The sequence below is a fragment of the Cebus imitator genome, unplaced genomic scaffold, assembly GCF_001604975.1.
Source record: "Cebus imitator isolate Cc_AM_T3 unplaced genomic scaffold, Cebus_imitator-1.0 Scaffold372, whole genome shotgun sequence".
Lineage (NCBI taxonomy): Eukaryota > Metazoa > Chordata > Mammalia > Primates > Cebidae > Cebus > Cebus imitator.
The window spans coordinates 213,651-234,579 of record NW_016107687.1 but is presented as its reverse complement, the minus strand read 5'-3'; the positions used below and the strand labels follow the sequence as shown (position 1 = coordinate 234,579).

At 38.9% G+C, this 20,929-nt stretch overlaps 1 protein-coding gene across 1 annotated transcript in view; it reads right to left on the bottom strand.

The window, feature by feature from the left end:
- Window positions 1–20,649, bottom strand: part of WIF1 (WNT inhibitory factor 1) — a 67,286-nt gene extending 46,637 nt beyond the window's left edge. The window contains exons 1-2 of the mRNA XM_017507300.2: window positions 20,107–20,649; window positions 19,521–19,660 (exon numbers count right to left, since the gene is read on the bottom strand). Of these exons, the coding sequence (XP_017362789.1) occupies window positions 19,521–19,660; window positions 20,107–20,254 (288 nt within the window). The 5' untranslated portion in view covers window positions 20,255–20,649. The remainder of the gene's footprint in view (window positions 1–19,520; window positions 19,661–20,106) is intronic.
- Between the last annotated feature and the right edge of the window lie 280 nt (window positions 20,650–20,929).

The window sequence follows — 20,929 nt, the reverse complement described above, 5'->3', positions numbered from 1 at the left end:
AAAAACAGTACTATTTTTAAACTTATATATTATCTGACTGTTAAACACTTTTCAACTCGGTTTGAAAAATCTGTATCTGTAGTTCCTTTTGATGCTCTTGGAATGTCCATAATAAGGAATCTGGGAGAGCTTTGTAAATAGGCCAGTCTTCACAAAGCCCTTCTAAGGGAAAATAGCAGATCACAATACTTACAACACTCTAGAGCTGGAAAAATTCTAAGAGATCATATGGGGAAGTGAAGGACCAGGTAGGTTAAGTTACATTTCCAAAGCCCACCCTGTCAGGACTGGCTCAGCACACTTTTCATGATCTCAAATGGTCCCAACACCAGCCACTTCTGTTTTGCTATTGTTCAGTACCTACCATGTCCTGGGCACTTGCTGGGCAAAATGGATCATGGCCAGTACTGAGTCACCAAATAGTGCCTGTAACCAGCCCACTCAGCTACTGCCTCAAAATTGAACATTAAATTGTGTGTGTGTGTGTGTGTGTGTATACTGGACAACACAAAAACAGATCAATGGCCTTCCCCGTAATCCATTCCAGAGAAAAACTGTAGGCAACTTTTTCTTTCCACATTTTATGGGACTGTGATATGGTGATGTTGTACCCTAAGACTGAAGGACAGTGAAAAACTCTGCCCTGGTTGTCAGAAAACATGTGCTCTTTTGCCAGCTCTGTTGTTAACTCCCTCTGGGAAGTTGGTCATCAGTTCCAGTCCTTGGTTTCCTCATCTGAAAAATAAGGTCGTTGAACTAATCTTTAAGATTCCTTCCCTTCTAAGAGTTTAGAATTCTAAAGAAGCCCTTAGCAATTTCTTCCAAGATTTAATGTACAGTCCTGAACATTTGGGAAGAGAATATAGCTCATTCTGCATACAGACTTGGTAGAGAATTGATGAGCTTGACATAGTCTTAGGTCTTAAAGTCCCAGCATAATTGTTCTGTACTCTTAGTGACCTAAGATCTAATAAGCAATCTTCTCAGAAACACATACGAAGCTAGAAATTTGGTGCACAAATCTCTTTGGAGTTATATCTTTGCCTTTATCAATTCCTGATGTTATCAAAATGTATAGAAATTTTTTGATAGCCAATTTATGAGATTACTTAGGGTAAGCCAATGGGATGGTTGAGAATGATTTCCCTGGATCAGACCTGCCCATTTCCCTCCTGTTTGCTGCATGTTCACCGCAGCAGATTTCGCTCAAATAAGCTATGTGATGCTCCCGCTTTGAAGTGGCTACAAAAGGTGCTCTGCAGCAGAGAGGCCAGCAGTCTATAAACAATAATTTGTGTCTACCTACCAGGCTCCTCTTCTCCCACACTCGCCACCTTGAACTGTTTTATTCCATGGAGAGCAAATTCAGCAGAAGTTAAAAGACACTGCAAAGCCTGAAACAGAGTATTTACTTACATATCAAGACTCCTGGTTCAAGTGAAGCCAGTTCTTTGGCTGTCTGGGTACTTTCTCCAAAGACTCTCCTATGTCTCTTCTTTCCTCTTCTTCCACTTGGATATACAGCTCTGGGAGCTCTGATTAGCAAGTTTATTTGCCTTTTGTTTTGTAAGCACCCGTAAGAGTGTATTGGTTAACTCAGTTTCCTCATTTTTTTACAATGTGGCACACATAGCACTCTTTCTCTTAAAAAGTGCTATTTTCCAAAGACCTGGAACCAACCCAAATGCCCATCGATGATAGACTGGACAGGGAAAATGTGGCATATATACACCATAGAATATTATGCAGCCATAAAAAATGATGAGTTTGTGTCCTTTGTAGGGACATGGATGAACTTGGAAACCATCATTCTCAGCAAACTGACAGAAGAGCAGAAGATCAAACACCGCATGTTCTCACTCATAGGCGGGTGTTGAACAATGAGAACACATGGACACAGGGAGGGGAGCACTACACACTGGGGTCAGTTGGGGGGAATAGGGGAGGGGGGGGGGGGGGGGGGAAGCTGGGGAGAGATAGCAAGGGGAGAAATGCCAGATGTAGGTGATGGGGAGGAAGGCAGCAAATCACACTGCCACGTGTGTACCTATGCAACAATCTTGCATGTTCTTCACATGTACCCAAAACCTAAAATGCAATAAAATAAATAAATGGGAAAAAAAACAAAAACCAAAAAACAAACAAACAAAATGCTATTTTCCAGCCAGTAATGACAATAACTCTTTAAGTTTTGAAGTTGATCTACTTGCTAATCCCACTCTACTTTGTCCTTCAGAAAACTGAAAAAAAATACCCCTGAGTGTTGGGAGAATAAATTACTTAATGTATTTTAAAAATTTTAAAGTATTTATACAAAAATAAATATTCTAAACTCTGTTATTTTAAAATATTTATGGATAAATTCATGGGTACATGTATATGAAGCATACAAAGAAACTCATAAAAATATTTTGTTCATTCATTAAAAGTAGTAGAAAATATGCTTCCTTACCATGTTCAAAAGGAATTACTTGGTTTATTTTTTAGAAATTACCTACCAGTTTTATATTTGCAGGCTAGAAGTATAATTTATAATGTAGTGTCTATCTGATGGGTCCCGTATTCACAATTAATTGTCATCCCCATGCAAAGCCTCTTACCTTGAGGGATCTTAACAGCTCTGATGAAAAGGGAGGAGGATCACTCACCTACCACTTACTGATCTCCCACTGGCCCCTACAGTATAAAATTCCCACTGAGAAAAACTTGTCCTAACTGAACAAAAATGTAGGCACAAATCAACAATGATCAATACTCCTTGGAAAGCTTCATTTGGAAGGTTTTTAAAAAGCCACGAAAGCATACTAAAAAAGAGACTCTTATATAATTCTGCTAGAAGTATGGAGTAGTCATTACGAGCCAATGCATGTGCCAAGAGCCCATAGAATGATTGGCAATTTGACTTAAAAAGTCCACTTCTGGAACTCAGTCCTATGGCAGTAATCCTAATATGGATTGCATATATATATATATATATATATATATATATATATATATATAATTTAAATAGGAGAATGTTTAAATAAACCACAGAATAGGGTCAGGTGTGGTGACTCACACCTGTACTCCCAGCACTTTGGGAGGCTGAGGTGGAAGGATTACTTGAGCCCAGGAGTTCAAGACTAGCCTGGGCAACATAGTGAGATCCCATCTATACAAAAAAGAAGTAAAAAAAGACCATAAAATATTGTGTAGCCACTTAATAAAACCATGCTTACAGAGTATGTAATAACACAGGAAAGTACCCTACTGCCCTTAAGTGAAAAACAAACAGAAAAGGACACAAATTTTCTTAGGTAAGTTAACTATATGTGAATGCTCTTTTCCCATTCTTCTTTCTCCTTTTGGGTATTTTCCAAACAATTTTAAGGATGTACTAATTTATTATGGAAAAATGTAGTGAACTTAAAACTCAGTCAGGATTCATAAAAACAAATGGTTATATCCAGAAAATTAAGTCCTGCAAACTTTAATGAAGTCCAGTTTATGTTCTTGGTAAGTAATGGGTTTTGCAAGTTATAATTACTACAAAGACAACTAGCAATGTAAAAACCTCAGTTTGTAACACAGAGACAAAAATCTCAGAGCCAATTTCTCAGTTCTTTGTAAAGAGCCAAGCCAAGAATAAATGTCATGAATATCTAGAAAGAAGCTACCATTTGAGGAGGACTTACAGGATAAATATTAGTAATATAGCTGTCCTGTCTACCAGCCTTAGAGTATAACCCTAAAGTCAGATTATTAGTCAACCTGAAGATACTGAAATCAAGCAAATAGAGAAACCAGACAAAAACTCAAGAGTTTAGTTGATCAAGATTTAACCTGTGCTGCCTTTGCTTCTCTTTGATAGTAACTTCTCTCACTGGCGGTCAGTAAAGACAGAATAGATGCTATACCAGTCACGGTTCTCCAGAAAAACAGAAAATGGATTTTAGTAGATTTTGTTAACATTTTATCTGGCAAACAGTATTTTGAAAAGCTAATTTTGCTCAAAACTTGCTTTATTTTTGTTACAAGTAATTGTATTGTCCACGCTATTTTTCCTACTGTGATTTAAATTCAAATGCAAAGCTAAGAACAATGTAGAAATGATAATGACCAATCATAAATCACAGACATTTTAGAGCTGAAAAGAAAAAAAAAAACAAACAAAAAACCTGTAATTTACCAATGAGAACAAAAGTGAAATACTTGTCTGAGGGCTCAGATAGGTGGTGTGGAAGCCAGGTTGGGAGCCAGGTCTCCTAAGGTCAGCTCAGTGTGATATTCTGAGTTCAGAGAGTGGGATACCATTCACTTATAGTGGCATTTGGGCATATTGCCAGCACATCCCCCAGCTTAAGATCAGGCAGACCAGCTTTCTTTGGCCTCATGACTCTCACCTAGCACTAACAGCTCATTAATACAAAGGGAAGAAGAGACCCCACTTTTTCAGTGTCTACTATGTGTCAAGAATTTTGTTCACACTATGCAACTGCATTTTGCTGCCATTATAAAAACTAAGTTAATTATTTCCTTTTACTACTTGAAGAAACTGAGGCCCTCAAGAGTTTAGTTGATCAAGATTTAACCTGTGCTGCCTTTTGCTTCTCTTTGGTAGTAACTTCTCTCACTGGTGGAAAGTTAAGACAGAATACATGGTATAATGGTCAGGGTTCTCCAGAAAAACAGAACCAATAGGAGATATATACCGAGATTTCTTATAAGGAAATTGGCTCACATGATTATGGAGGTTGACAAGTCTCATGATCTGCAGTTGGCAAGCTGGAGTCCCAGAAAAGCCCATGGTGTAGTTCCAGTCTGATGACCCTTGAGACGCCTAAGAAACCAGTGTTGCAACCAGAGGGCAGTCAAACAGGAGTTCTCTTTCCCCACAGGAGGGGCAGCCTTGTTCTATTCAGGCCTTCAATTGACGGTTGGAGGCCCACCTACATTGGGTGGAGGGCAATCTACTTTATTCAGTCTATGATTTCAAATGTTAACCTCATCCAGAAACCGAAACACCCTCAAAGACACACCCGGAATAATATATGTGACCAAATGTCTGGGCACCCCATGGCCCAGTCAAGTTGACATATAAAATTAACATCACACATGATGTTTTGCCAGTATGTTCAGTTCAGGGCCTTGGACTAGGCGGGTAAGGTCCTCAGGGTATGAATTTACAGAGGCACTTATTCCTACGCTGATATAAGCATCCTGAATATCTTTCTTGCTGTGCCCTAGTCCTGGCCCTCTGTCCCACCCAAAAGGGTATCAATCACATCTCTTAGCTTGCAGTATTTTATATTGGGTGGACAGCTTTCTACAACCAAGTAAATACCATTCTAGAAAATCCTTGGATATACAGAGTTTCTGAAAGAATGGATGGCAAAAAATATCTAAAATATTGAGCACAAAAATAGATGATGGATAAGTATTTCTATGGTCACTACGTAATGAAATGGAAATCCACTTATATTTTCCACTCAAAATGTTTCCTTATTCAAATAGTATTTATTGACTGGGCCCTTATATATTTTTATTGAAAGGAAAAAGCATTTCTATAAATCAAAAACACACAAATCCTTTATGCATTATAGAAAAATGCACAACTATTAAAGATCAGGTTTGGATTATTTTACTTTTGGCTAAAGGCCACTTACTGTAAATTATCAGTTACTCCTTATATGTATTTAGTTATCTAAAACTTCACTAATGCATGATTTTTCCTCAGTTTTTGAGAGAACTGAATGAATTTAATGAGATAAAATAAATGAAAGCATGTTTTAAATGATTAAGTGCATGAACAGCATCATTACTGTTAGCAGAATAGAATAACATCTTACTTTAATTCAGGAGAGCTGTACCCATTGATACTTTGTCTCTTAGTTTATGAGTGAACACTTCCTCAAACTCTAGACTATCTAGGACATGCAATAAACTCTAAACTCAAGCCTGTAGGTAACTGAGAAACCAGATAAATGTTCAAACTTTGGGAATCAAAACTATTCAGCCAGTCTGGAGCCAAGTGGATTTTGTTCTATTTGGCTTTTGAACTAAACCTTGAATATGATTATTTGATATATGCCTTGTAAGGTAGTACTATACACATGAAACTACCTTTTTAAAGATTGATTTGAGTGGACAGGTAGGCCTACCCTTGTATAATATAGAGGTAAAATAATATGCACATACGTACATGTACCTTGGTATTTGACTGCTAGGGTTCAGATCCAGGCTTTGCAGGTGTGACCTTGGGCAAGTTACTTAATTTCCCTGTGCCTCCAACTTCTCATACGTTTAGTGTAGTGACTTCAGGTCTGAATGACTTGGTGACACCCTGTATCTACAAAATGTTTTAAAAATCAGGCATGGTGGTGCATACCTGTAGTCCTAGCTACCTGGGAGGCTGATGTGGGAAGAACGCTTGAGTCCAGGCCATAGCAGTGAGCCATGTTCATGCCACTGTAATCCAGACTGGGTGACACAGTAAGACTCCATTCCACCACCAAAAAAATCAGTGGTTTCAGCACATATAATTGGTTAAAGTATTAAATGAGATAATCCATGTAAATTACCTTAGAAGAGCAGCTGGCAGACAGTAAATGGCCAATTTATGCCAGTTCTTATTATTAGGTTAAATCATATAAAATTCAAGCATTTTGACATATTAAAAAGACAATTCAAGCAAGTGCACCCAATATTTACTGAAGCCACACTATTTTAACTTCCTCCAAAAGGATGAATTCTTCTTAGTCAGGGTCTTTATTTAAACTCAACCTCGACAGCACACAGAAGGATACCCTTCGTGTGCATGCAACAGAATGTCTAAATAATACAGATGAAGATTCGGAAAGATCCTGATTTCAAAGAAGTCAAATTGTAATTCATCATGGATTCTGCAGTCAGTCTACCTGAGTGTACATCTTGGCTCTACTACCTATGAGCTGTGTGACCTCAGGCAAGTTATTTAACCTTTTTGTGATCCAGTGGCCATTTTTGTAAAATGAAAATATCAGTAATGCTTATCTCATAGGGTTGTAAGAATTAAATTAGACAACGATGAAAAGTATTAAGCGCCATGATTGGCAAATGAGCAATATTTAATAAGCATTAGCGATTTTCCTCTATTTTCTTCTTCTACTCCTCCTCCTTCCATCCACCCCTTCTTCTTCTTTAGTTCATAATGCAAGGTTTACAAAGCAAAATATGATTTTAACATTCTGTAAGTTAATTTCTAATTCTAGCAATCAACTCTTTTTTCATCAGAGTATAAAGAGTAAAAGACCGGTAAAGTCCATCTGTGACAATTTTATACTTTTGATAAGTATTTAGGAGTCAGGGCTTAAAAAATGCAAAGCTGAATATGTTAAGTAGCTGAAGAAATTAGGGGTGTTTATTATAGAGAAAGGATGATTTGAAGGAGATGGGAACTGATCTCAAATGCCTATGGGCTGATTTCAAATAAGAAAGGGGTTAAAATATACTCCCAGTGGTTCCAGAGGATAAGGAGAGGACCAAGATCAGGAATTACTGATGTGACCAGGCACACTGATAATAGGAGTGGAGCTCCAATTGGCATTTTGGGTTCAGCTGTGTCTCCGGTGGTCTGTGGCATCCACTGGCATGCATGAGATGCCAGGGATCCACTAATGGGGAGTTTGTTTATTCAGTTGCCTAGGAAATAAGGGAGCAGGAAAAGCTAGAGGTACAAATTTGTACTGAAAGATTCTAAGGCCTGGCTCTAAGGACCAGGCCTGATTTCCAGGGGAACATGGGCTAAAGGAACTTAACACTGGTGTATTTTGTTAGGATCAGGGTATTAAGCCATGCTGTCTGTTTTAGTCTGTTTTGTGTTGCTATAACAGAATAGGCTGAGTAATTTTTAAAGAGTTTATTTAGCTCATGATTCTGGTAGCTGGAAAGTCCAAGCGCATGGTAGTAGCAACTGCTTGGGTTCTGGTGAGGGCATTGTGCTATGTCACATCATGGAGGAGAAGCAGAAAGGCAAGCGAGTATGTGCAGAGTAAGGGAAATTAGGGATTTTGTGGGGTCTTGAACTAGTACACCAGGGTATATCTGATAAGGCTTGACCCAGTTTCTAAGAACCCACTTTCATGGAAACTAATCCACTGAGGCTGGCCCAGTTTCTAGGAACCCACTTTCATGGAAACTTATCTCGTCTCATGAGAGCAAGCACTCACTCACTACTGTGAGGGTGGTACCAATTGATTCACAAGGGATCTGCCCCCATGACCCAAACACCTCCCACTGGGCCCCACCTCCCAACACTACCACACTGGCAATTAAACTTCAAGATGAGTTTTGGCAGGGACAAACTACATCTAAACCATTGCACTGCTTTAGGTACCAAATGACAAAGTTCAATGCCAAATAAGGAAAGGGGTAGACTCTTCTCTGTTTCTACCCAAGCTGCTCTGAGGTCATAAGGTCTGTAGAGAATACAGGTCAGCTTGACCCTTGAGTGTTTACAGCTTAAGAAGCATGGACAGATTGCACTCAGGTCTGAGAAACAGCCTTCTCACTAGTAGCACCACGGGTCAACGTATCTCCATTCAGGATGGCATGGGTGGAACTTTTCTAAGGACTCACAGAATCAGCTGGTCTTTGCAAAGGGAAAAGTATGAGTAAATGAAGCAGAATCCCTACATGAGCAATAGAGGGGACAGGTCAGCACTTCAGAGTATAAATGCAAGGTAGGAGTCTCCAAATGTAAGCCCATAGACTGGTAGAGTTCAGGGACATTCAAGTTATACTGGGAGGACAGATTTGGACTCATTATAAAGAACAACTTTCTATGATTAACAGGGTCTCTATCTATCTATCTATCTATCTATCTATCTATCTATATGGATCTCCGTCTCAAGAAAAAAATATATTGATCTATATCTCTTTATATATAGATCGCCATATATTTTTATATATAAATATATAATATATATATATCGATGCATATATATTTTTCTTGAGATGGAGATCTATATATATATTGATTGATACATAAAAAATATATAGATAGATATATCTATATAGATCAGTCTGTATCTATATATATATTTTGCTGCTGTTGTTGTTGTTGTTGTTTTTCTTGAGACAGTTTCACTCTTGTCACCCAGGCTGGAGTGCAGTTGTATGCTTCCACTCACTGCAACCTCTGCCTCCCAGGTTCAAGTGATTCTCCTGCCTCAGCCTCCCCAGTAGCTGGGACTGCAGGTGCTCACCACCACACCCAGCTAATTTTTGTATTTTTAGAAGAGATGAGATTTCACCATATTGGCCAGGCTGGTCTTAAACTCCTGACCTTAGGTTATCCACCCACCTTGGTCTCCCACAGTGTTAGGATTACTGGCATGAGCCACTGCACCCAGCCCAAAAATATTTTTTAAACTCCACCTTAATGGGCTCCCTGGCAGTGGGCATGTTCAACCAGATGCAAAGGGATCACAGTTCATTGATAATTTGGAGAAAGATTGAGCTCTCTGAGTTGGATGAGCTCTGGAATCTCTTCCAACTCTGTTCTTCTGTGTCTTAAAAGACACAGCCAGAGAAGGCAAAGAAGAAACTGGATGAATATGAAGAGATAGCTCAAAACTTGACTTCTGCCTAAATTTGAGTAATTACTTAAAAGAAAAAAATATGTAATCAGTGTGTAATGAATCATTCACATTTTTAACGAAGATGAGTTCTAACTTATGATGAGCTTGAGTTGTATCAGTGGCAATGAATTTGGGAAACTTTATTTTCCAACCTACTAAATATAGTAATGGTCTATTGAAATGAGTGACATAAAGATCACAAATAGGCTTCTGTTACACAGAGAGCACCTGCAGGTTTAAAACAAAATGTTGAGATGAAAAATTTCATAAAGAAGTAACAATTACATTGCCATAAGCTCTAAGAACACAGAACAGCTCCTGGCACATACCAGGCAGCTACTTTGGGCTGGGGAAGTAGAGGAAGGCTTCACCAAGGAGACACATAACAGTGGAACTGGAGCTCAAAGGATGTTCGTGAAGCTGTTTAACCAGCTGAGATGGGAGGAAGGCACAGGGAGAAAAGTTATTACAGGCAGGGGCACCAGAGTTGTAAAAGTGCATTCTGGGAAATGTTAATAAGTCTGGGACTTGGTGTGTGGAAGGGAAAATATTGGGGGCCTGGGGCAGGGGAGAGATGATGACATGAGGCTGGACATGCGGTCAGGGCCAGATGGCAAAACACTGTGGAAAGGTCACTTAGACCATTTGGTCTCCAACACTTTTATCTATAAGAAAAACAGTTTGGATTATCTCTAAACTTTCAAATTCTAAACTATAATGATTCTGTCTTTGAAGTAAAACATCTTCAGTCATTTAACATTAGATCTGTCTCCAAGTTTTCAAAAATCAAAGCATAAAGATTCTCTTCTCCAAAATTGTATTGTTTGTTGCCAAATTTTAAAAGATTCACCTCCTAATACCCTTTGTGTATCCTATTACTGTCATTAGTTACTTGGCACATACTCTGGGCCAGGCACCCTTCTAAGCGATTTACAGATCATCTCTCAGTGAATCCTCATAACAACCCCAAGACAGGTAACTTCTTATCCCCAGTTTATAGATGAGGAAACAAAAGAAGAAGGAAATCAAGTTACTTGCTGAGGATCACACAGCTAAATGCACATATTAATATACTTTTGGATTTGAAATCCAAAAAGAAGATAAAATGTACAGTTCAGAAAGACAGACATTCATATGTCTAGCTGAGAAAAACAGGGAAGGCCAGTAATTGTCCCATGACTTAAGAGTTTGTGCTAATAATCAGTTTTAAAGGGAAATCAAATATTTGAAGATGTAAGCTTATTTCAAATAAATCCATTTCCAGTGTTCAGCTTCTCATTTTGTAAACTTAAGGATTACCTGCCAACTTTAATTTCTATACTTTTTTTGTACTTTTCCTGGTACTTTAAAAGGTAGTGTAGAAGTTGAGAATAGATGCTAAGTCAATTATTTTTCCAGTTAAAATACTGTTTTCCTTATTTACGCTCCCTTTTATATTATGTTCAAAGTTCTAGACTCCATTACAAAATGAAATTAGTTTTAGTTCTATATACTCACAAAAAGAAGTTTTTTTTAAAATAGTTCCATGCCCTCATCACACACACACGCGCGCGCGCGCACACACACACACACACACACACACACCCCCCAACCTGGAGCTGAGACTAATTGCAAACTCTTTTGAAAGTTTATTAAGAAAGAAGAGCTAAATGAGGGTTGTGGAAAAACTGTTGCCAACCCAACATATACCCAAAGATTTACTCAATACACATTTACAAGATGTTGAATCCACTCTCTCCATAGTCAAGAAGAGAGAAATTTCCCTGAGTTCTTTCTGTCTTCTACTTCTTTCCCCCAAAACTCTCTCTCCATTATTTGGCCCTGACCTCCCTTAACTGGGCTTCCATTACTTCTCAGATGAGATATAAAGCCCCTCACGATCACCTAGAATATGTTTCCCCCTCTAAGGCCTCCAAGCATCAGGACATCCTGAGCTCTCCCCTGGGAAGGCATTTTCCTCCTTTGCTGATGGGACTCATCCTTTGGAATTAATTCAAACATCACTTGCTCAGTGAACCCAACGAAGTACCCCTAGCTCCCTTCCTTTCCCAGTCAGGAAAAAGAGTGGCTTCCTTCCAGCACTCAGCAAAACCTGTGCTTCCTAACCTCATTTGGATGAGTGAGTTTTCTAGAGTACAAGCCCTCAGAGGGCAGGTACTGGCTTTAGATTTATTTCTCTTTGTATGCACTGCACCTAACTCTGTGTTTGTTGATTGAGTGCTTGAGCCAGAGAGAAAGGCTGCAGGGGAGAACAACTTTTCATTCACCAAGATTCCATGGGAATGTGAGCAAGTTACTCACATGTAACTTTACTGAGTTGGCTAGGTTACTGCAGTAAAAGAAGCCCTGAACTGACAAGGCCTCCTCCTGAGGTCCAGCAACAGGATAAGGGGCATTTTCACTGAACTCAATCCTCAAAGCTTTTCCCTAACCACACCCATCTTATTCAACAGGGACAGTTAAGTTAAATCAGTTCGATCCAAAATAAAATGCTTTATTGAATATCATACCTTTCTGCTTCACTACAACAATTTCAAAGACTTTATTTGAGCAAGTGATTTAAAATCAGGAATAAATAGGGAGGGTGCCAGCAGAGGGTTTGTTTACGTGCTTTTACACCACCATGAAAGGAAGACATAGCAGAGTTTACATTTATGCCATGTAAATTGCCATAGAACCAGATGTGGCTTACAAGGTACCTTGTAACTCATCTCCTTTAAGCAATAAAGCCTCTTTTTTTTTCTTCTGGCAAAAGTTTGAGAAACTTACTGCTGTTTTCTATCAGCAGATACAACAGATGGCTGGCACATGCCTGCTTTGTTAAATGAAATGGGCTCTCTGCAGAACTACTCTTTGATCCCTAGTGGCATGTCTATAACACCACAATGCAAAATACCACAGCACAGCAGAATCTAAACATTAAAGGTTTAAAGCTGTGCTTTCGATATGAGTACCTTCTGAAAAAAATCATGCCCACAGTATGTAAACATATTCACATTCCCACTTTGAAACCATGGAATAGGGGTCAGAAAATGAGGCATTTCCTCCATTTGGTGACATAAAACCACTACTAAGGTATGACGGCAAACCCCAGGAGTGCAAAGGTATGAAACCACTTGGATTGTAACTACCAAAACAATCATAACTCTATTAGGGAAAAATGTGGACAGTACACATTAAGAGATTTCCATAATAATAATAATAAGTGTTACCATAACTGCAGGGTTGGAAAGAGGTGTTTAAAGGGATTTGGCAGTTCCTTTGAAGTTGGAGAGGGAATTCTTGAATTTAAATTTACCTTTTTTTCTTTTTTGGTTTATATCAAGGGGAGAAAGGAAGGAAAAAAACATATATTTTTCCCCATTTATTTATTTTATTGCATTTTAGGTTTTGGGGTACATGTGAAGAACATGCAAGATTGTTGCATAGGTACACACGTGGCAGTGTGATTTGCTGCCTTCCTCCCCATCACCTACATCTGGCATTTCTCCCCTTGCTATCTCTCCCCAACTCCCCACCCCCCACCGTCCCTCCCCTATTTCCCCCCAACTGACCTCAGTGTGTAGTGCTCCCCTCCCTGTGTCCATGTGTTCTCACTGTTCAACACCCACTCATAGGCGGGTGTTGAAAAACATATTTTTAATATAGGACTAACTCCAGTGCAATGGGAAACTTGAGACTGCAGACTGCAGCCCATTTAATGGGACCAGTGTTACAACATATCAAACACTATATTACAGAAACATATCAGTAAGATGACTGTTTTTGTAAAATCAGCAATGAGTCCATTGTCAGAGAAATGGCCCATTTCTGTTTTCCCTTTTTTCCAATGGTACTTTCCTCACTTTAAAGCTGAATTTGAATGATACTGACTGTAATCATTCACAAACACACACAAATCGATTCTGATTTGTCTAACAAAACTTCTCATTAAATTTTTACTTGAAAGCCATTGGGTTTAGAAAGGGTTATTTTCCAAATAAAATGTTTAATTAGTGCCTTATTTAGAAAACTAAAATTGTTGCTCATGGCCCCTGCATGTCTCAAGGTTCTTAAGCTTTTGTTACAATTGATTTTTAAACTATTATTGTTGTTACTTCTGGCAGTTTTCAATAATTCAAGAAGTTTTTTAAAACTGATAGGGAGCTAGGCTAGTGTCACTAACTCATTTGTAATAAACCTTACATGTTGGAAAATGTTTCACTTGATACTCTCTTTCTTCAACATATCTAATATTTTCTGTTTTCAGTGGTTATATATAAAAACAAACAAACACATTCCTGCAGTTTACCAACTTTTTATACAATATATATATGTATATATATATATACAATATATATATATACATATATATATTGTATAAAAAGTTGGTTTTTATACAATATATATATGACCTCCCATATCCCCAGGGCAGCAGACAAAATTCTCCTGTTGTTTTCCTGTATCCACAGCAACACTTCAGTTTTGTTTTTAAACATCTGGAGATACAGAAAAATGAAGCTACTCCATTGACTTCTAGTAGTTATGAGAATTCTGCACACTATACATGATAAAAAGCTCACTTTAAGATCTGGACCTGTTGGTACAGATGGCTAGAGCTTGCCTAGTAATCCAGGTGGTGGGTTTAAAATTAATATTGATTGGTTATCATCACCCAGAGAATTTCTATTCTATAGACACCAGTTTCATCCCAACCCTTGCCATCCGTCTCTACTAGAGACCTCTACTTGGTCAGAAGGAGGTTGGAAAACTAGTACAGATGGCTCTGCATAAATCCATTGTCACTGCTAAAAAAAAAAAAAAAATAAAAGAAAAAAGAAAAAAAAAAGGCAACCTCAAAAGGGATGCCCTATTAACTAAGTTACTAAATTCAGAGTACTTTAGCATATTTATGCAAATGACAGAACATATTATAGTTATCAAGATCAAGTCTATGTGACCTTTGTAAATAAAAATCTATTTATAGGAACTACATAAATAAAAACGTTTGGCCTTATACCAAATTGGTTCATATTGAAATGAGCACAGTGGTATCCAAATGTTTGATTCTGATTTGTCTAACAAAACTTCTCGTTAAATTTTTACTTAAAAGCCATTGGATTTAGAAAGGGTTATTTTCCAAATAAAATGTTTAATTAGTGCCTCATTTAGAAAACTAAAATTGTTGCTCATGGCCCCTGCCTGTCTCAAATTTAGGGAAAAAGAATAAACATGCTTCATTGAAAAATATCATTTACTGAAAAGTTTTATACAAGAATAAAGAGTAGTTTTGGTCAATTACTAAAAATCCTTTAAGGCTAAGCCTCTGCAGCAGAAACTCTTCTCTCACCTAAAAGCCTTGAGTGGAGGCACATCAAAAAATGAGTAATGGAAGGTTAAATGGAGGCAAAGTGCTCCATGAAAAATGAGAATTGCTGGGAGAAGGAGGGTTCAGGAAAAATGATTTGAGGCAAGAAAGATTTCGGAGAACCTCAAAAGAAATTGGTGAGAATCTGATGAGCATCAATGAATTATTTGGTCTTCATAGTTACAACGACCCATGAAAATCACTGGTGTCACCATTTTGTTAAGTGACAAGTAGTTTAAAAATGATACCAGATAATAAAGTATTTATAATACAAAATATCCTACAATATTAAACTCACACAACTTTTATATAAATTTAATAATTTTTAAAATTACAAATAAATTCATTGTGGTAAAACCAGAACATAATAGATGAAGAAATTTTCGTTTTCTAAATGAGGCACTAATTAAACATTTTATTTGGAAAATAACCCTTTCTAAACCCAATGGCTTTTAAGTAAAAATTTAATGAGAACTTTTGTTAGACAAATCAGAATCGAACATTTGGATACCACTGTGCTCATTTCAATATGAAATCTTACACTTTGGAAGATCAGATGTTGATCAGATGATTTTTTCTATGTCTGCCAACATATTTTGTAATGGAATCAAACAGAATATACTATATTATAGACCCAACCCCTGGGCCACATATCACTACTGGCCCATGGCCTGTTAGGAACCAGGCCGCATGCAGGAGGTGAGCAGTGGGCGAGTGCTCCCCATCACTCACATTGCTGCCTGAGCTCTGCCTCCTGTTTGATAAGCAGCGGCATTAGTTCCCATAGAAGTGCGAACCCTGTGGTGAACTGCACATGTAAGGGGTCTAGGTTATACACCTTTTATGAGAATCTAATGCCCAATGATCCATCACTGTCTCCCATCACCCCCAGATGGGACCATCGAGTTGCAGAAAGACAAGCTCATGGATCCCACCAATTTCACATTATGGTGAGTTATATAATTATTTCATTATATATTACAATGTAATAATAATAGAAATAAAGTGTACAATGTGATGTGCTTGAATCATCCTGAAACCACCCCTATCCCTGGCTCATAGAAAAATTGTCTTCCATGAAACCAGTCTCTGGGCCAAAAAGGTTGGGGATCACATTTATAAGCTACTTAATTTGCATGAGATTCTTTCTATGACACCAAATGGAGGTCTAGAATATTCTTACAATCGCTTCATTTTATTCTTCTGCCACTATGCTGGACCCTAAGTTGTATCTAATTTTAAAAATTTTTATAAACAGCATGATGAGGAACACTGTTGGACCTAAATTTTTATTTATGTCCATGCTTATTTCCTTAGCATAAATCTCTGGAAGTAAAATTGTCCAGTCAAAAAGTCTATATCCAGCCTTTTCCCATCAGAGTCTAACTGCCCTGCAAAAAGGTTTACATGCACACCAGCATATGATAATGCACTATTCTCCACATACTAAAACCACTTTTACAAGATCTGACCAAGTTGATGTGGGGAAATGAATCTCACTGTAATTTTTATTTGCATTTGTTTGAAGTGGAACACGAGATCTATTTTAAGTGGCCCCAAGAACACTTTGGGTTACTGCAGTGGTCCCCAACCTTTTGGGCACCAGGGACTGGTTTTGTGGAAGACAATTTTTCCACAGACCAGGAGGTGAAGGAATGATTTCCAGATGATTCAAGCACATCATATTATTGTGTACTTTATTTCTATTATTACATTGTAATATGTAATGAAATAAGTATACAAGTCACCATATTGTAGAATCAGTGGGAGCCCTGAGCTTGTTTTCCTGCAACTAGATGGTCTCATCTGGAGGTGATGGGAGACAGCAACGGATCCTCAAACATTAGATTCTCATAAAAAGTGTGCAACCTAGATCCCTCACATGTGCAGTTCACAATAGGGTTCACACTCCCATGAGAATCTTATGCCGCTGCCAATCTAACAGGAGGCAGAGCTCAGGCAGTAATGTGAGTGATGGGGAGCAATCTCTCAGTACAGACAAAACTTCAGTCACTCGTGTGCCACTCACCTCCTGCTGTGCGTCCTGGTTCCCAACAGGCCATGGACTAGCACTGGTCTGTAGCCCAGGGGTGGGGGACCCCTGGGTTACTGGATTCATTATTTACTGGAAGTGACACTTTACTGCTTCTATGAGGTCTTCAATCCTGAAGTTATTTTAATGTTGTCCACATATTGCTAAGATAATTAAATATAAAATTTAAAACTTCATTAATCAGCTATGTGTTCTGTTTATGTATTGTTGAAATGCCTAAATATTTTATATCATTTGGATGAAATAATCAGATAACGAAATGAACTTTTCATTTTCCATGTAAATGTTTTGATGTGGTTTGGCTTTATCCATTAGAAATAGATGCCTTTCAAAATACTTAATTGGTATTGAAGTCATTATTTTTCCCATCTTCAGAATTTCCATGCATTTCAAAAATTATGATGCTGGAATTACGTAACTTTAGTGAGCAAATTAGTCATACTTAAATAATATTTAAAAATAAGAGATAATATTTTAAAGCATCTTGCTGCTTGGTATTGTGTAGATTCTTCCCCCTCATCACCCTTTCCCCTAAAAAAACCAGACACGAGATTTTATGTAGTTACTTGTGGTAACCTATCCAAAGCCAAATGAGCAGAGAGAAAGGTAACTTAATTGAGGTGCTAACATTGTCCCTCATAATTAGATCATCCACATAGGTGAGTAACACTTAAGCAGGAGACAAAAATATTACAAACTTCATCTTCATGCCAGTTCCACTATCCTCCCTAATCCCCTGCAGAACATATTCCTGAGATTGTGTGAAATGTCAGTCCATTTTATACTCACCAATATGCCAATATTTGCAAACATGCATTATACTATTAGGTAATAGGGGAGACAACATGGAATTTAAGCCTTTGCTTCAAATTCTATTTTTCAGCAGAGGAACATAAGTGAGAGAGAAAGAGTTGGGGGGAGGGAGAGAAGGAGAGAGAGAGAAAGAGAGAGAGAGAGAGAGAAAGAGAGAGAGAGAGAGTGTGTGCTATTGGCACTTTCTGCTTCTCCTATGGTTAACCAGTTACCAAACCCTTCCAGCTGGAGGGGTGCAGTTCAAGCTACCCTTCAGTGGTTCTTATGAATCCATAAAGGTATAGGTTAAAAAGTATCTTTTCAAAAATATAGAATTAATTGGCCATTTAATTAATGACCATCTGATGAGCAGTCAACTACAAGTAAACGGATTCTGATGAAAAGGAGATAATGAAAGGCCATTCACTGGTTTATAACTGATTTCACAATATTCCCAACTTAATTGTTGATAAAGTATCTATAAAGAGGGACTTTTAGGGAGAAAAGAAATAATTTTGCTATAGAGCAATAGAAACCTCGATTAACCTATCTGCAATTAGAATAGATGACTTTCCCGTTATAATCCTCAGTGAATCCAAAACCTCATTTTTTTAAAACCACATAGCAATGGAAGTATTGAAGGGTCAGATTTGATCTCTTTCAGAAGAAGAAAAAAAGAACAGATTGAGGGGGAAAATACAGCTAAAATGGTCATGTCTATACTGTAACAGGTAATTAGAGGGAATCAAAGTGGTTTCTTAATTCAAAATAGTTACTTTTTACAAAGTGTTTTCTGTACCACATTCTTCTTGAAAATAGCCATTTAAGGAACTTTAGAATAAAAAAGACCTCAAAATGTGATTTTAATTATAATTACAATGATTTTCATAGTAGACACATTTTTACCAACTAATAAACCCAATGATTTTCATAGTAGACACATTTTACCAACTAATAAACCAAAGAATTTATTACTTATCATTTGTCCTCTAAATTCTCCAATTGTACAAAAGAAATTAAATTCACATAAGCATTTTATTCTTTCTTTCTAAAATTAGAAGCCATAAAAATATAAAAAAGGTAACATGTAAAAGATGCTAGTGTGCTAAGGAATAAAAGGAATGCTTCTTCATAAAAAATAGATTTCAGTTTTCTTTTCCATATGAAAGCATTTAAAATGGTAACTTGAAAAAATAGGCTGCATTATTTTACAACGTTCTTACATGACACCTTTTGGATCTAACGTCTACCAGAAAAATGCAACATTCACGTTCCAGTGAATAACATTCAACACACTGACTCTTTAAAAGTGCACAATGTCAAAAATATGTATAGACTTTAAAGCTTATTGTAAAGTATAAAGAATGTCACAAGTGATTAGGAACTGCTATGGAAAAAGAGTCTTCTAAGTATGTTAAATTTTAATGTCAATGATTACAGAAACACAGTGATGTTGGTATTTGAGGTCTTTATATTTCCAGCAGCCTCAGGACACTGAGCCTTTTCAAAATAATGGGCTTAGGCACATGGCTTACTCTTTTCTTTGGAAAATTGTTAATTTATATGGCAACTTTAAATACACAGAAATTCGTTCTTTATTTGGTTTGGCAATCAGATGAGAAATTTCTCTTAATAACTGTAAAATGTACCAGACTACACACTATGCAGTATTATTTCCACCTGCCATAAGGCAGTAGAAATATTGACGGGTAATTTTCTCAGAACTTACCTGCCCTGAAGCTTGCCAGGTAAAATTCATGGAACGGATATTGACAGGAATAGCTGGCATCCTCTGTTGTGCTTTTCTGAAATCATGTGTAAAAGGTGCCATTTTCCCCTCTGAAACAATCAGGATATCTTCTTCAAATCCTGGTTTTTAAAATAATAAACACAATGATCAAACTAGGTAGACTTAAAGTCATCTAAATCAGAAGTTTCAAGCAAAAAGAGAACCAAAGAATTAGTATGGGTCATTTCTGTTCACAAGGCATCTGAATGCTACTAAGATTAATTTTCCTCTGTAGATGATGAGAATGATGCCAATAGACCCATGCTTTCAGGGGAAAGGGATGGACATGGAGTTCACCGATGCAAACAAATGCTGGGTGCACCTAAAAACGCAGGGCTATAAAAACGAACAGCATGATCCGAACACTAGATCAGCTTTGTTTTCTTAGGGGAGAAGTTTATAAGTTTTCAGATGGAAAATCTCTAGAGGGGGAACACTTTTTTGGAAATGCAGGTCTCCTTCCTTCTTGAAGAGTGGAGAGGAGGAGGACACAGGCAGGGGAAGGCGCTGGGCTCGGGGGCCTTACCTATGAGCACTCTCGCCTGGTGAGCATCGATCCACAGGTACAGGCCCTCCTCCCGCGGCTGCCCGGCCTCCGCCCGCAGGGCCAGCAGACACAGGACGATGCTCCAGGGCCAGAGCTTGGCAGCAGGGAAGGCGCTCCTCCGGGCCATGCTGCTCAGGACCTCCTCGCTGTGGGGTTAACTCCTGGTGCCGCACCTAAGCAACCTGAGGCGGTCAGAGCCTCGGCGGCGCTGCAGCTCCTTCAGCCGGAGCTGTTCCCGCTTAGACGGCTGGGCGCATCGCCTCCCGGCCTGGGTGCCAGGGATCCTTGGTGTGCCAGAGGAGGAGGGGGCAGGCAGGAGGTGGGAGAAAGGAGGGGACCAGCGGGCGCGAGCCGCGCAAGAAGATGGGGCGCGGGCGGGAGAGGGGACGGCAGAGACGTTAAGACTGGCAAAGCGGGCGAGGCCAGCAGTCGGGGGGGACAAGCAGTGCGAGAGCAGAAGAGCGGGAAGCGCTGGCGCCAGCGAGGTGCGAGCGAGGAGTGGGGCCCGCGAGGCCGGGGCGGCCGCCACTTGAGAGCGCGCAGGGGGTGCAGGGGCGGGGCCGCGCGGGACCCCTGAGGCTGCGTTCCCTGCGCGGTGCGCCCAGTGGAGCACGAGCAAAGTGGTCGTGTGGGGCTGCTGGACGCGGGAAAGGGCACTCAGAGACCTCTGGGACGTCACGCGTCCCCTCCTCCGGCCAAGGGAGGCCTAGGGGGAGGGAAATGGGAAGAGCAGACAACACTGGGCTTGACTGAGCGCTGATGATAGTGATGGTGATGAGGTCAGGACTCCCGTTCCTCCTCT